We start from the raw sequence: 17339 nt of genomic DNA, 5'->3' as shown, positions 1-17339 counted from the left end.
AACATTTGTGATTGTCCAAGCAGCCATCTTTAATCTTGGTGACTCCCAGTTGGTGAGGGGTGTGCCAAGACCTGTCAGTGTCACAAATGGGGGATCTCAGTCAACCCCAGATGTAGGCTGATAGGAAACCAAACCCACAGGAAGCAGTATTTAAAATATGCAAATATGCCTCTTTCAGGGGGAACACTGGATATGGGCATTTCTGTCTGTTCCCTTTGTACTGAGCCCTAGGGGATAGCCAGTTAAGAACTGTTTATTTTTGGCTACCGTCCCATTGAACCTCTTAACACAAGCCCCACTGGTCACCAGACTCTCAGGGATGTATCATTTGGGTGACAGCCACAAAACCCAGGGTACCAGATGTATGCACAAGCTTCGTTATCAGAGACACTGGTTACCTGGGGTGGGACAGAGGGAGACTGCAAAGATGGCACTCACTGGCCCCCCTGGTCACTGGAGAGGATAGCAGTTAGCCCCTAGAGATGTGTTAAGTTAGAAGCCCGACCTTCAGGCTGCAGCTTTTAAGATACATAGATAGGCCTCTTTCATGGGAAGACTGGGCATTTCAGTCTGTTGCCTCTGTGCTGTGCCTTGGGTGGATAGCTAGTTAAGAACTGTTTTTCCATCTGTTACAGTGCTGTTGCACCCACAAATATAAGCTCTGCTGGCCACCGGAGTCAGGTTATCAAGGGTTTCATCCCCTTGGTGGCAGCTGGTAATGCTAGGGTGCCAGATGTAGGCACAAGCTCCTTTCTGCAAGGTACCTGTGACCTGGAGTGAGACACAAGCAGAGTGTGAAAATGGCATTGGCCAGCCACCCCAGTCTCTGGAGATGACTGTATTTGACCCCTAGATGCCTTAGAAGTCTACCCCTCAGGCCATAGCTTTTAAGGTAAGCAAATAGGCCTCTTTCCCAGAAAACCTGGGCATTTAGTTCTGCTGCCTGGGGTCATAGTCATGATGAATCCATGGGAATAAGTTAAGAACTGTTTCTTAGTTTGTTATAGCCTTGTGGGTCTCATGGACACAAGCCCAATTGCCTTTCAGAGCTAGATATTTTGGGGGCTCATCACTCAGGTTGAAGTCTTAAAAGTTGTTACACCAGATATGAAGACTAAACCCTTCATTCCTCAGAGAGAAGTTGAGCGTTGTGAGTTCCCTCCTGGTTGTGTGTTACTGAGCTGGGGGTGGGGTTTATGGTGAGATTGTCTCAGCCTCTCCTATCTGTTTTGATGTGGGTTTTTTTTTCTCATTTGCCCAATGTGTACAAGTTACTCGGCTAGTGTCTGGATTTCTTTCAGAGGAAGTTGTTCCATATGTAGCTATAGATTTGGTGTGTCTGTAGGAGGAGGGGAGTTCAGGAGCCTCTTATGATGCCATTTTGAACCAAAACTGCAAAAACTTTCTTAACCTTCTCCCTCCCACACCTTATTTTCTCAAATCTTAATCTAAGACTTCATTTCTGTTTTCAAACAGTTGAGTGTCTTGACTCTAAGAAAAACCATTTCTTAATGCCTCTGGTTTTCCCCACTGAACTCTTTGCCCCTGAAAGATCCAGTAGCTAGGAATGCAGACTGGGACCAATACTGCCGGTTACCTGATACACAGCCTCCTTTATCCCTTTCACACTCCTAGAACCCCGATTGTGTCCTCCATCCTTGCCCTCCAGGAGGAAATGAATCCCTCTCCAGGCCCAGTGGGCTAAGTCATAATTTGTCCAAGACTTAGCCTCTAAGCCACTGGTTTTATATTCTAAATGCACATTGAAACCATGTGGGGAGCTTTAAAAATCCCACCAATCCCAGCTGGGACTCCTGGGCACACTCAGGAGCTGTAGTTCGGCTTCTATTACCCTTGTCAAGTATTGTTTTAGGTATAATCATGTGTGATGGTAAACTGGCTGATGGGATATGAGGATGTAAGGCTGGGACACTTCTGGGACTGTTTTACACTTTAAAAAAAAGAAGTCATGATTCAGAGGTGTTCTTTTTCTGTCTTTGGAGGTTGTTGTCTGTATGTGCCCCGAGGTGAAGGAGCGTTGTTTAGTTTAGTAAGGGATATGTGGACATTATCACATTTGATCCTCATACTACCCAATGAGGTACATAATAGCTTGATTTTCATTATATACCCATTTTAGACAAGGAAAGTAAGGTTCACAGAAATTTTAGTACTTTCTCCCTAGTGACAACAAGTAGAGCAGAGCCAGAATGAACCAGATCATCCTGGTTCTGAAGACCATGATTTTCTTGTTATTTCTTACCAGGGGGTGTGCTGGTAAGTGGTCAAAATAGTGCTGCAAAACAAAACAGAATGCTGATTTGTACCACTTACCAGTTTTCGTGGTGTAAATATTCCCACCAGGCCCAATTTTAAGCTGACATTGTGAGCTCACTCAACACTGACTTGGGAAGAGATGTGTTTGATTGGTTCCCGTGAGCCAGTACGAGCCAGCTCCAGCAGAGCACAAGAAGATGGGACAAGTGCTCAAAGGCAGCCTTTTTTTTTTTTTTAATTGGGGTATCGTTGTTTTACAATGTTGTATTAGTTTCTACTGTACAGCAAAATGAAGTAGAGTTCCCTGTACTATACAGCAGGTTCTCATTAGTTATCTGTTTTATACATATTAGTGTATATATGTTAATCCCAATCTCCCAATTCATCCCACCTCCCCTTTACCCCCTTGGTATCCATACGTTTGTTCTCTACATCTGGGTCTCTATTTCTGCCTTGCAAACCGGTTCATGTGTACCATTTTTTCTAGATTCCATAAATATGTGTTAATATATATTTGTTTTTCTCTTTCTGACATACTTCACTCTGTATGACAGTCTCTAGGACCATCCACGTCTATACAAATGACCCAATTTCATTCCTCTTTATGGCTGAGTAATATTCCATTGTATATATGTACTACACCTTCTTTATCCATTAGTCTGTCGATGGACATTTAGGTTGTTTCCATGACCTGGCTATTGTAAATGGTGCTGCAATGAACATTGAGGGGCATGTGTCTTTTTGAATTATGGTTTTCTCAGGGTATATGCCCAGTAGTGGGATTGCTGGGTCATATGGTAATTCTATTTTTATTTTTTTAAGGAACCTCCGTACTGTTCTCCATAATGGCTGTATCAATTTACATTCCCCCCAAGAGTGCAAGAGGGTTCCCTATTCTCCACATCCTCTCCAGCATTTATTGTCTGTAGATTTTCTGATGATGCCCATCCTAACCGGTGTGAGGTAATACCTCATTGTAGTTTTGATTTGCATTTCTCTAATAATTAGTGATGTTGAACAGCTTTTCATGTGCCTCTTGGCCATCTGTATGTCTTCTTTGGAGAAATGTCTATTTAGGTCTTCCATCCATTTTTGATTCGGCTGTTTGTTTTTTTGATATTGAGCTGCATGAGCTGCTTGTAAATTTTGTGGATTAATCCTTTGTCCATTGATTCATTTGCAAATATTTTCTCCCATTCTGAGGGTTGTCTTTTCATCTCGTTTATGGTTTCCTTTGCTGTGTAAAAGTTTTAAGTTTAATTAGGTCCCATATGTTTATTTTTGTTTTTATTTCCATTACTCTAGTAGGTGGGTCAAAAGAGATCTTGCTGTGATTTATGTCCAAGAGTGTTCTTCCTATGTTTTCCTCTAAGTGTTTTATAGTGTCCAGTCTTACATTTAGGTCTTTAATCCATTTTGAGCTTATTTTTGTGTATGGTGTGCAAGTGTTCTAATTTCATTCTTTTACACGTAGCTGTCCAGTTTTCCCAGCACCATTTATTGAAGAGACTGTCTTTTCTCCATTGTATATCCTTGCCTCCTTTGTCATAGATTAGTTGACCATAGGTGCATGGGTTTATCTCTGGGCTTTCTATCTTGTTCCATTGATCTATATTTCTGTTTTTGTGCCAGTACCATATTGTCTTGATTACTGTAGCTTTGTAGTATAGTCTGAAGTCAGGGAGTCCGATTCGTCCAGCTCCGTTTTTTTTTCTCAAAATTGCTTTGGCTATTTGGAGTCTTTTGTGTCTCCATACAAATTTTAAGGTTTTTTTTCTAGTTCTGTATAAAATGCCATTAGTAGTTTGATAGGGATTGCGTTGAATCTGTAGATTGTTTTGGGTAGTATAGTCATTTTCACAATATTGATTCTTCCAATCCAAGAACATGGTATGTCTCTCCAACTGTTTGTGTCATCTTTGATTTCTTTCATCAGTGTCTTATAGTTTTCTGAGCCCAGGTATTTTACCTCCTTATGTAGGTTTATTCCTAGGTATTTTATTCTTTTTGTTGCAATGGTGAATGGGAGTGTTTCCTTAATTTCTCTTTCTGATCTTTCCTTGTTAGTGTATAGGAATGCAAGAGATTTCTGTTGCAGGTTGTATCCTGCAACCTTACCAAATTCATTGATTAGCTCTATAGTTTTCTGGTGGCATCTTTAGGATTTTCTATGTATAGTATCATGTCATCTGCAAACAGTGACAGTTTTACTTCTTCTTTTCCAGTTTGGATTCCTTTTATTTCTTTTTCTTCTCTGATTGCTGTGGCTAGGACTTCCAAAACTATGTTGTATAATAGTGGTGAGAGTGGACAGCTTGTCTTGTTCCTGATCTTAGAGGAAACGCTTTCAGTTTTTCACCATTGAGAATGATGTTTGCTGTGGGTTTGTCATATATGGCCTATATTATGTTGAGGTAGGTTCCCTCTATGCCCACTTTCTGGAGAGTTTTCATCATAAATAGATGTTGAATTTTGTCAAAAGCTTTTTCTGCATCCATTGAGATGATCATATGGTTTTAATTCTTCAATTTGTTAATACAGTGTATCGCATTGATTGATTTGTGTATATTGAAGAATCCTTGCATCCCTGGGGTAATTCCCACTTGATTATGGTGTATGATCCTTTTAATGTGTTGTTGGATTCTGTTTGCTAGTATTTTGTGGAGGATTTTTGCATCTATATTCATCAGTGATACTAGTCTGTAATTTTCTTTTTTTTGTAGTATGGTTGTCTGGTTTTGGTATCAGGGTGATGGCTTCATAGAATGAGTTTGGGAATGTTCCTTCCTCTGAAATTTTTTGGAAGAGTTTGAGGAGGATGGGTGTTAGGTCTTCTGTAAATGTTTGATAGAATTCACCTGTGAAGCCATCTGGTCCTGGACTTTTGTTTGTTGGAAGATTTTTAATCACAGTTTCAATTTCATTACTTGTGATTGGTCTGTTCATATTTCCTGTTTCTTCCTGGTTCAGTCTTGGAAGGGTATACCTTTCCAAGAATTTGTCCATTTCTTCCAGGTTGTCCATTTTATTGGCATATAGTTGCTTGTAGCATTCTCTTATGATTCTTTGTATTTCTGTGGTGTCCATTGTAACTTCTTTTTCATTTCTAATTTTATTGGTTTGAGTCCTTTCCCTCCTTGATGAGTCTGGCTAAAGGTTTATCAGTTTTGTTTATCTTCTCAAAAAACCAGCTTTTAGTTTTATTCATCTTTGCTACTGTTTTGTTTCTATTTCATTTATTTCTGCTCTGATCTTTATGATTTCTTTCCTTCTACTAACTTTGGGTTTTCTTTGTTCTTCTTTCTCTAGTTCCTTTAGGTGTAAGGTTAGATTGTTTATTTGAGATTTTTCTTGTTTCTTGAGGTATGATTGTATAGCTATAAACTTTCCTCTTAGAACTGTTTTTGCTGCGTCCCATAGGTTTTGGGTCATCGTGTTTTCATTGTCATTTGTCCTGGTATTTTTTGATTTCCTCTTTGATTTCTTTAGTGATCTCTTGGTTGTTTAGCCTCCATGTGTTTGTGTTTTCTACAGTTTTATTTTCCTGTAATTGATATCTAGTCTCATAGTGTTGTGGTCGGAAAAGATGCTTGATACTATTTCAATTTTCTTAAATTTACTGAGGCTTGATTTGTGACCCAAGATGTGATCTATCCTGGAGAATGTTCTGTGTGCACTTGTCAAACCCAGCCTTTGGTGGTAAGATCCATATTTCTCCCTAGCCTTACTGTCAACACCTATATCTCCAGAGCAGATCTCTGTGCTGGAGTTCTGCCTGGTTAGGGAGGATGTTTAGCTCTTCTTCCTAGAAAGCAGATAAGTATGATGAGGGACAAATCAATAGGGGTGAATTCAGAGGTTTCCTAATGCCCCTAGGATGCTAATGGTGCAGACAGTAGTCCGAGAGGACTATTTATCACTCTGCATGATGGTGAGTCAAGAGAGCCTTTATCACTTGTTTTACCTCTTTGTCATCTGAGCTGCTGTGCAGTTTGTACACACTTCCTGAGCCCATCAGCAATGCTGAGCACAGGTGCAGGACTGTGTGGTATAGTGAAAGCAGCAGGGGCCAGGGCATGTGGCCAGTGGAGACATTATGGTGAGCCAGCCCCAGGCCTCCCCCGGTGGACCCAGAGAAGCAGCACAGTTACAGTGTGCTCGCTAAGCCCATTCAGTGTGTGTCATGATGGTCTCCCAGGGTTGAAAGGAGCCTCTCTGAGATGGTCCATTCTGACCTCCTGTCCACCATCTCACCAAAGATTGTAGAGTCCTTGAAGATGTCCAGTGATGGTGAACTCTTTCTTTCCCAAGGAAGCTGATTACACGTTTGAGTACCTTTGTGAAACAAAGTTCACTTTTATGCTAAAACAAATTCTTTAACCCTTGTTGCAGCCTGACATGATCCTAGTTTTAACCCTGGGGGCTCTAAATTACCAGACTCTCTCCATATAGCAAGCATTAGGATGGACTAGGTTATGCCACAATGACAAACAACCACCACAATCTTAGCAGTAATGAAAATATGAGTAATTATTGCTGATCTTGTAAAATGTCCATCAAGGGTTGGTCGAGGGCTTGGCTGGAGGGGAAAGAGAGTCTGTCCCAGCACTGAATGTTCAAGGTTACACACATTATACATCATTCTGCTCTTAACTTGTTGGCTAAAACTCTTCATGTGGTCTCACCTGTCCACAATGGGGCCAAAATGGGGCTCTTACTCAATGTCCAGGAGGCAGAGAGCTGGAAACACTTGAAGAGCAGCCTTAATGATCACCACAGTAGTTGTTGTATACTTGAAGGTAGTTACCATGTCATCCCTCATTTTCTTCTTGGGCTCACGCCCAGTTTACCCTCTCATTGGTGTGTTACACACTTTTTCTCCCTTCATCACCCAGTTCACTCTTCTCTGAATATGATCGAGCTTTGTATCTCTGTACTGGTGTCTGCAACTGAGTGCAGTTTTCCAGGCATAGTCTAATCATGGCCAGCTCAGTGGGGCTCATCATCCCCCTCATCTGACAGTGGGAACTCTGGGGCCTCGGTTGCATTTTTATTTTTTGGGGTAGCCACAGCACCCTGTGGTTGTCTATTCACTGGACCATAAGCTCCAGTGGGGAGTGTGGGGACTGTGACTGTCTTGCTTGTCATAGTGTCCCATAACTTAGCAAAAGGTCTGATAAATCCTAATAAACATTCATTGGATGAATACATACATTGAATTTATTCTCTTTGCCTCTGCCTACTTTTTTGCCCCTGCTATCATCTCCATCTTGCCCTGATATAATCAGCTTTTTCAGACCCAAGTACAAGTTTCATTTATTTCTTAAATTTGTTCCAGGTAGAGCTGAGAAAGTGTATTATCTTTGTAGTCAAAAAGTGGGTGTTTGACCCCCAGCTCTGATGGTGTCATTCAAGAGCACATATTTCTGAAGCACCTGTAATGGCTCAGATGCCACAGGACCACAAGCCTGCCTTACCATTGAGTGGGTTCATTTGGGTAAACACTATCACATCTCTAGATTAGAGTGCAGGAATCTTTGGGTGTGTTTTTATTTTTGTTTTTTTGCTTTAGTGTTTTCCAGCCACAAAAGCATGCCAGGCATATAGTCCGTGCTTAATAAATATTAGCTTCATGAGTGAATGGATCTCTAAGCTTCACTTTGCTTTTATGTATCAGAATCTCCTGGGAGGGCATGTGTAGTTTGAAAACAAAGTAGCACTTTGTCTCATTATCAGATTGTTGTGGTTGGTCATGATGTTTGAAATCTAAAATAAGACTCATGGAAGATGTGAAATTTGTCTGTTACTCTCCAGGAAGCAAGGGTTACCCAAGGTTGCAGAACACTGTTTCAGATTGATACTAATCTATTAATCACCATACTTTGGGTACCATTGTTCATTGAATCCTGCTGGGCCACATGGAAGTAAGACTTTGTCATGTATGTTGTTGAAGCTCAGCTATGTGAAACTGATCTTACAAACCTGATCCACCAGTCTAGTAAACATCAAAGAAGAAAACAAGATTAGACTTTCAAGAGTTGTTTTTTATGAGCCCCGGTAAGGATCAATAACCCTTCTGGTGCTCATGCATTACTGCTTAAATAATTCTGCAATTTTGCCTGTACTTACCTAAATAATTGATATCATCTCTTCATACACCTTGGCCTATGATTCATTTTCTCAATAACTATTGTATCCTTGAAAATCATTTTCTTTGAGAAAATAGAAAGGGAGCTGAGTTGAGGAATATTGCTTTCTCTTTCATTCTTAAGTGCTTGATTATCAGTTGCTAAAAGGGGGCTTATCCTTCTTGTGATCTTGGGCTGATCATGATTTTAGAGAGCCTTTTTCCTTTCCATGTATGGACAATCATGAGAAATATGAAGGCCAACCACGTATAACATGTGGATATGTGATTTTGGGGACAAGCGATCTGTGTGAGACTCAGGGGGATTCGGATGGAGAGAGCTAGCAGAGAGGGTGTGTGCGTGTGCCAGGGTGTGAAGTTTGCAGAGATGGACAGGGAGGAAATCTGAGTGATGGAGGTTTTGTGTGTGGTGAGAGTAGTGTGGAGTTGATGTCTACTGGTGGAGGCTGATGAACCATGTCCCTCTGTTCATCTCTACTCTTGAGAGCACAAGCCTGTTAGAACTTCAGAGATCATCCTGGTAATTCCTGACACTGTCAGATCAACTGTGACTACTAGACTAACCCTGGTTTCTAATTTGAAATGTTTCCAAAGAAGATTCCTCTTTCAACCTTTACAACCACTTGAATGTTGGACTGTACTCAGTGCCTGCACAATCTTCACTTTGTCTAGCCCAAATTCTCCCAGCTGTGGCCCGAGCCCTTAGAAGAATGAAACCTCTGTGAGGTAAGAACTGCCTTGGTGGCATGAGAAAAGCAGCTCGGGTGGTCTTTGAGTGTTACATGAGGACAGGGGTGCTACGGCCCAGGTTCTAGTGAGAACACATAGGACTACGCGCTCTCTGGTTTTACCAGAAACCTTCATAGGTACCTTAATCCAGGAAGAACAGGCTCTGTACGCTACGGTTGGCTTCCAATCCTTAGGCATGCTAGGATGCAGTGGACATCTTGAGCACACGTGTTCTCTTTTCCGAACTGGTCCACAGGCGTGCTGAGGGTCCAGAGGGTACCGGCAGGTATTGGTGTTGAGGTGTGGTTCTTGTGTTATTTGGTCATTAGTCAGTTGAATGTACCTTCAGATTAAATCCAGCAGAACGAAAGAATTCCTGAAAGGCTTGAGAGAAGAGCCATTTTAGGGGAAAACCATGGGTACTTCGTAGTCTCTTTTTTTAGGGTGAGCAGCACAGTTTCAAGCTTAATGCTGACTCTGCATGTCAATCAGGGCAGCATGGACTCAAAACATCCTAGGAGAAGTTTTTAAAAGAGTCTCCTGAGAAATCTCAGCGGCCAACTAGTTAGCAAAGTACAAAGCCCTCCAACATGGAGCTGGCAGGCATCCCCATAGGTGAGATGGGCAGGATGGAGGACATGGGGGTCCCACTCTGCCCATTTTCTGGGGGGCGTCACATGCAACCTTCCCTTGGTCCTCTGGAATAGCTCACAGTAATCATTGTTACCACTGACTGAGCATTTTCTATGTCCCACCCTGTAGTATGGGTTTCACGTAGAGTATCACATCTAAGCCCTGCAGTAATAGGATGGGCCAGGCAGGTGTCATTCTCACTCCCACTTCACAGATGAGCCCTGTGGTCACAGGTTCTTCTGAACTGATTTGCGGATTGGACCGAGCAGGCCGGAGTGCAGCGTGTGGGCCAGAAAATGGGAGGCTGGGGAACTGACCCCCTTTCTCCAAGCACACATGTTAAGAGGCAGAGTTAACACACAGACCTACGCTCTGCCCAGCTCACTCCTGTGACGGCTTACCTCCAAGAACCATGGGCGGCACAGGCAGGGCTGCACTCAGAGGCTGTCTATGCCAGGGCAGTAGCTGACACGGGGTTGGGGTGCGGTGGGGGTGATGCTGGAGATGCAGAAACACAAGGGAAGGACGGCTGCCATTTCCGGGCTCTAAAAGAGCCTATAACGTAGGCAAATCAGGATTTTATGTCATCTTGGTGGTTGGAAAACTGGCTGTATGACCGGCTGGGCTGTAAAAATCAAATGAGAGGGAGAGAGAGCACAGAACTGACTTTGACAAGGGAGTGGAGGTGATGGGGAGAGGGGCAGCTGGGACAGGAAGAAGCCGACGGTGGCATTCAGCTTTGGTTCTAATTCAACGCAGGAAGGAAGGGAGACGACAAATCCTCATTTATAGCCGCACTTGGACCCGTTCTGTCCAACCCACACCTCAGTTCAGAGCAACTATGACCACAGGGCTCATTTCCACTGCAAATGTCTCCAGCTGTATCTGAGTCTTATCCCCAGGTGACATAAAATGAGAAGTTGTAGGACACTGAGCCAGGGGCAATCACAGTGGGCTGCCTAGTCATTTTAAGTCAACACAGCCAGATTAAGCAATGAGGATGACCAAATCCGGGAATAAAGAGGACCTAAAGCTTTATGACGTTGGCCTGTGGTGTGGTCAAGGCCAGATCTGTGGCTGGAATATGTTTATGGCAATGTGAACCTAATTAAGATCAACAAATGATAAACGGGGCATTTTTATTTCACTCTTTTCTTTACTGCCAAGTTACATCAGCTCTGTAGCTGGAAACATGCAGCTGCCCGGGTAGGACTTAGGCTATATGCCTCTTTCCTGATGATGCTGTACTACCAGCAGGGTGGATCACAAGGGTGGGTTACCAAAACACAAAGAAGCTCCTCTGGGAGGGGAGAGGAAGGGAACGGAACCCCTCACCCTGCACCCTTACCCTCAAGGCTCAGAGGTCACCCCAGGGGTTCAGACAGGGTTTACAGCATCCAGTCTGGGTTTATGACCCAGACTACCAGACTGTTTCCTCTTCCTTGGGGCGGCCCAAGTCCTAATTACGTCATTCTGACCTGCCCCAGTTCCTTTAAGGGGGTGCATGAGCAGCTCCAGGCCCTTGACATGCAAATCACACGGTTTCACTGCTGGTAAATGCTTCTGCAGACCGGCTGAGTAATACCATCCTGCCCAGCAGGCAGCTTATCTAGTGCTTTCTGCTAAATCCAGTTTACACCCTTTTTTTTTTTTTTTTTTTTTGTGGTGCGCAGGCCTCTCACTGTTGTGGTCTCTCCCGTCGCGGAGCACAGGCTCCGGACGCGCAGGCTCAGCGGCCATGGCTCACGGGCCCAGCCGCCCCGCGGCATGTGGGATCTTCCCGCACCGGGGCCCGAACCCGTGTCCCCTGCATCGGCAGGCGGACTCTCAACCACTGCGCCACCAGGGAAGCCCTACACCCTTTTTATTGTTCTCAATACCTTACAAAAGTGGGAAAAATAAAATTGGCCTTAATAGAGGAATTTCAACAAATTGGGCTAAAACTAGGGACTCAGGAGTTAAACCGCCTTGTCCCAATCCTGACCCTACTGCTTTACTTGTGTGACTTTCAACAGGTTACTTAATCTCTCTTAATACCTCAGTTTCCCCAGTTGTACAATGAAGATGACAGTACCCACCCCTTGGGGCACTGAATGAGTAAATACATTGAAAGTGTTTGCATCAGGGCTTCATACATAGTAAATGTGCAATGAATGTTAGCCATTAGTAAGTGAAAACCCCTTCTGCAGTCAAAGGATAATCAACACGTCAGAGCAAATGCTTTACGGTTTATTCTTTCAAATACTCAAGGCTGCATGTCTAACTTAGGTTGGCGTGGAATAGTTTGGGAGAGTAGGGACAAATGGGTGTCGGGAAGAGGGAGTAGGGTGATAAGGCCTGAGGATTTCTCAAGATTCCTGTTGCAAGAGGCGAGATGGTCTTGAGGGAGGGACGTGTCAGTGTGACCTCGTCTTGACCTCCATGGTACCTGCTGAGCTCAGGGAACTGGGCAGCCCCAGCAGACTCAGCACCTGCTGATCAAATGGCTTGCGGCCAGCCCACCTCAGAAAGTGTGGGCCTGTGGCCTTGTGATTCTCAGAAGGGATGCAAGGTTTAGGAGAACTGATGAAAGATGTGAAACAGAGCTCTAACCCTGGAGTCGGAGACTGAGCTTTAGGTCAATATCACGTACCTCCTCTCTCTCCTCACATATAAAAGAGCGATGGGGATGAAGCGCTGGAAATCCCATCATTGCAGGCTTTGGCTGTTGGATAATCTGATAGGTCTGGAGTGATCTTAGAAGAATGGACTGAACCTGAACTGGGGGACCCAGGTAGCAGGCTTGAGAATAGATTGTGACGAGGGAAGCTGCTGAGTCTGGAAGATATTTGGGTCCTCTGCAGGCCTGTGATAATGGATTTTGTAAATGAACTCAGGGGGCCTGCTTTATTCTTTGTGGTTCTTTACACTGTGGAGTAAACCATATCCAGTAGCTCATCAGCCCCACTGCTCTTCAGAGCTGCGAAGTCGCTACAAAGGCCAAAAAAAGTCCTCAAGTCAGAATGAGCCTCCCTTTCCAGAAGTCTGTTGGATCAGAACATCAAAGATTTAGACTCTAGACCGGATCCACTCTTTACCAAGTCTGAAACCTTTGGGTAATCAACTAACTCAGCTTCTCAGAGCCTCTCTTGTTCTCGTGTGTAAAATGTACCTGGTATTCACACCGGAAATAGTGGTAGAACGAGCTGCTTGCCTCACAGGGATACTGGGAAGAGCTAGTAAAACTGCATGGGTGAGAGTATTTCTGCACTGCTAAGAGCTAAACATAAAGGGCGGCTCCTAGCTACTCTCTTCATTCGAGAGTCATTTTTCACGTTGGGATGCAACAAAGAATCCCCAACAGAGACCGTCACTTCTGCCCAGATACCCCTTGGCTGCTCTATAATTCCCAGTCCTGCTTGTAGTTAGAGGGAGGCCATGTTCTGGCCAATCTGGTGTGAGCAGAGGTGATGTGTGTCCCTTCTAGGAGATGTAGTTAAATAGTAAGCACCGCCTCCATCTCTCCCTTCCCTTGCTATGGCAATCTTGGAAGCTGCATTATCAGAGGGCACAGTTATGAGTTGGAAGAGGGCCGTTGAACTTGCTCTCACTGGATGAGAAATAAGCAATTACTATGTCTAGCTACTAGGAGTTTGAGGGTTACTCTGTGGCAGCGATACTTAGCAGTCATTACCCTGACTCAGAATGAAAGTTGTGGTTAGGAAGAGACAGGCCACGTTCATTTAAGTGCCTTACACAATGTGATGCCAACCTTTGCTCTCAGGACATTGCTTTGAGTCAAGAGTTCTAGCCATTCTGCTCAAAGCTTATTTTAATTACATATCTCCTCTCCTAGTGGGGATGGGACAAATCCTTCTGGACAAGAAAAATCCCTTTTGTTACAAAATGCATTTATTTCAGCCAGATAAAATTCTCCAACTGCATACATGGGTACGTATTATAAGGTCCTTCTTTGATACATGTCCTGCTTACAAGAGCCATTTCTAATTATTAAAATGCATACCAAACAAACATCTTTGTCTCTTAAAATATAATTTAAATAAATTGCTAAGGTATAAGCCATAAGTCTGGTCATGGATGCGAGTGGAGTGCGATTCTTCAGTGATGAGTCCAGAGCAATATTGGCACATTGCCCCCACGATGAGATTCCACAGGTCAGCGAGCACCTGAGCTCACCTGCTGATTAACCTGCCGATTATGTGGCTAGTTGCTGTTGGGGCATCGAGCTGCCTTCTGTGAAAAACGTTATGTGCAAAGTATGACATAGGCAACGTGGAGAGGCCTTTCACAGAACGCAAATGCCATTCACGTAACTTAAGGATGAAAGCTTGGTGAAAGCAAGTCTGTTGTTTACACTGCTGGGTATTGCGGCCCCGTCTCACTGGGCACTCAATAAATATCTATTAAATGAAAGTAAGGATAAAAGAATAAGCTGTGGCCGTTGCCTTGGTGCCCATCTGTTGTCAGGAGGGGGCTTTAAGTTATGAGCTTTATGGACACACTTTTTTGTTCAGAGTAAATTGTTCTATTTGGAAGCCATCCCTTTCCTTCTCTTCAAGTTCTTCCTTAGCATTTACAGACTTCTTGCAGAAGTCTGCCAGTATTCGGGGCTCAGTGGCTTACAGAAGAGCCCGGCACTCCATACCAAGTCTAGGTTTGTCCCTTGAAGTAAAACGCCTGATTGGCTCAGAAGTTCTAGGATCTGATTTATTCTTCACACCTTTTCTCCTTTTGGCTCCTGTTAATCTCCCGAACCCCAAGTAGCTATGGAAACTCAGAGGCTGAGCAGTGTATTTCTTCATGAAGTCTCATTTCAGTATCAACTGTTTCCAGGACCGTGGCTCCCTCAGGACTTGAAATACTGTAGTTGATCTCTTGACGTTCCGTCCTTCACAGAGTTCTCCACCTGCTCCCTGAAGGTAAGGTTCTTGTTCTAAGGCTGATGCTGAGGAGTTCCCCACAAAGGAAATTCCTGGAAAATCTCTATCCCCTTTTGATTCTCATGCCATCTCTCCCATTCCCCATACGGCTACGGATGCAATTCTGGAGAGACAAAGGAAAAGTTTCTAAACTCATCCTGGTTAATCATAGGAAGATGTCCCTCATCAATTGGAGTTAAAGCTGGTTCTTCCTTTATGAAGTCGGGGTCAAAATTACTGACGTCTTCTCGGGATTTCTGTCAAAAAGGAAACAAGGGAAATTTCAGATTCTATGCACTTGAGGTTTAGTCATCTTCCACGGGACTTAGCCCATTTCAATGAGTTCGGAGGCCTGCCCTGCAGCTCTCTCGGTAGTGTTATCCACAGTTATGACGATCGGCTAAACAGTGCTTTATACTACTTCTACTGCATTGTGTATTACTAGGGCATTTGGTAACCGCCAATTCACTAACCCCACAAAAATCTTGCTGAGCAGGCCAGCCTTAGGTTGGGAAACTGAAAAATTAATGTGCTCACCTGACCCAGCCAGCTGGTTCACCCTCCCCATTTCACTGAGGTACCACTTCTCAGCAGGCCTAATGGAGAGGCACATAAACCAACAGAGGTAGAGCAAAGTCACGCTTGCCCCACCTCCTGTCTGACAAAGGTCTAGATGCTTGAAGAGATTTTCTTGAAAGACTTCTTGGAAATGCTGAGTTTAGGGAACAAATGCCTCTCGCTTTACTCAATAGCCAGATTCATTCTGCCCTGCTGGCAAAGCTTTCCCTCCTCCCAGAGGGGCTGGCAGGGGGATGTCCATTAAAGGAAGTGGCTTTGTCTCTGTGTCGTAACCTAGCAGGCTGTTACAGATGAAGCTAATGACGCTTGGAAATGTGTATTTTACATCTTCATAAACTAACGCTGGAGAGATCATTTTTACCATTGTGAGACCTCCTACTTCTCTTCCTTGAGTCAATGATAGTTTTCTCTCTGCCTTTGAGCACCCCTCGTCCCCCTAACTCTTGAAGTACTGCCAGCCCAGCTTCTCTGCCTTCCCATTGTGGTTCTCTTGACCCACCCATGAGAAGGAGCTTAGCTCTCAGACCGAGAGCTGGACCACCCTCAGGAACGCCACCCCACTCAGCTGCCTCACTTCCTAGTGAGGTGCTCCCAGTATTTCCTAGTCAAAGAGGACTCGGCCTGTTCTGCCCTGAGCCCTGTGCTGCAGTAGCTGTTACAGACCTGAGCTCTCCAAGCCAGGGAGCCAGGCTTAGGGCTTTGAGGAGCATTCCATGGCCTCTCTACTTTCTTGGGGGCTTGGGAAAGGCACCCTGACTAAGGAGCGTAAGGAAAGCAGCTAGGAACAATGTTGGGGAAACCTGGAAAGTTTCAAGGCCTCTTAGACCCCAGGAAATTTTAAATTAAGAGAGGATGGGGCCAGGGCAAGCAAGAGGTAAAAACTTTTGGAGAAGTAACCCTGGCACACACACACACACACACACACACAGAGATGTTGCCTCAGGGGCAAGGAGCCCAGCCTCCTCCTGGGTGAAGTACCTTGCAGAGCGGCAGGCTGAGCTTCCGGTCTGATCATTCCCCAGGGGACCACCGGGCTGCTCAGTGAAACACAGACGTTTTAAGAAAGAAGAAGGTCTACTAAGGTGGTCTTGGACAACTTACAATTCTGGGTCTGAAAGGCGGTTCCACTTGGCGATGGTTCAGCTGGGTCCAGTCGATTTCCTTAAAGAAAGGATGTCGCAAGATGGCATGCTCGCCACCCAGACTCGGGCTGCCCAAGCGCATAGTGGGGTTCTTGGTCATGAACTGAGAGGGAGAGAAAGAGAGTCAATCATTCAATCCTAGACAATAAGTATGTCACAAGACGGTAGGCATTCGCTCTGGCAGAAGAGCCGATGGGAGGCTTTCCGACTGATCTGGCTTAACCGGCTGAATTTTCCCAGCGGCACAGCCACCATGAATCATCCCGTAAAGGCGCAATTTTCCTTTACACATGAGGCACAAATTGCTCATGTGTATTTATGGCCTTCCCCACTTCCATTTCAGACGTGGCACCGAAAATAAAACCAAGGGGCCCGGTTTTCTTTCCTGTAAATACCATGTATATTTTTTTTTCCTCTTTAAAGAAAAGAAACGCTTTATAAAATAGTGTGCTTTTCTCTAGCACTGCAGTTGTGGACAGCCGGCATCTTATGAATGGGGCTACTTTTCAGAACAGCTGTGCCATTCTTCTGAGAGACCCAACCAGCCGGCCAGGATTCCCACTCTCTGACAAGACCACCGAGAGAAGAATGAGAGTCATTTTTCTGAAGAGCTGTGTGAAGAAGCCGCAAGGGTGAAAAACTTAAAAGTTCTGTGTTCGGGCTCCAGGAAAAACAAAGTTGGCCGCTTTTATTATGCAACAAAGATATCACAGTTTTGAGTGAAAAGTTTTTTCCTTTGAGATGCTCCCTTCTCTCCTGCCCCTCCATTTTGAAATGTCTCATGACTGGGACTCTTGCCACATAGTCCAAAATTTAAAAGCACTGCCATACATTCAAGGAATGTGTGTATATAAATCCTCTGTATTTATATCAATTGGGCACTTCCTCGCAGCTGAGCTCCTATCAAGATGT

The 17339-nt window shown here is 44.3% G+C and overlaps 1 protein-coding gene across 1 annotated transcript in view; it reads right to left on the bottom strand.

The window, feature by feature from the left end:
* Positions 1–13656: 13656 nt before the first annotated feature.
* Positions 13657–17339, bottom strand: part of PRKCH (protein kinase C eta) — a 223423-nt gene continuing 219740 nt past the window's right edge. Inside the window, exons 13-14 of the mRNA XM_027111430.1 lie at positions 16387–16530; positions 13657–14963 (exon numbers count right to left, since the gene is read on the bottom strand). Coding sequence (XP_026967231.1) covers positions 14817–14963; positions 16387–16530 — 291 coding nt within the window. The 3' untranslated portion in view covers positions 13657–14816. The remainder of the gene's footprint in view (positions 14964–16386; positions 16531–17339) is intronic.

This window comes from Aethalodelphis obliquidens, unplaced genomic scaffold, assembly GCF_003676395.1.
Source record: "Aethalodelphis obliquidens isolate GAN/ISIS:26980383/991018 unplaced genomic scaffold, ASM367639v1 scaffold10, whole genome shotgun sequence".
Lineage (NCBI taxonomy): Eukaryota > Metazoa > Chordata > Mammalia > Artiodactyla > Delphinidae > Aethalodelphis > Aethalodelphis obliquidens.
Note: the sequence above shows the minus strand (reverse complement) of the source record. Positions and strands in the feature narration are given on the sequence as shown.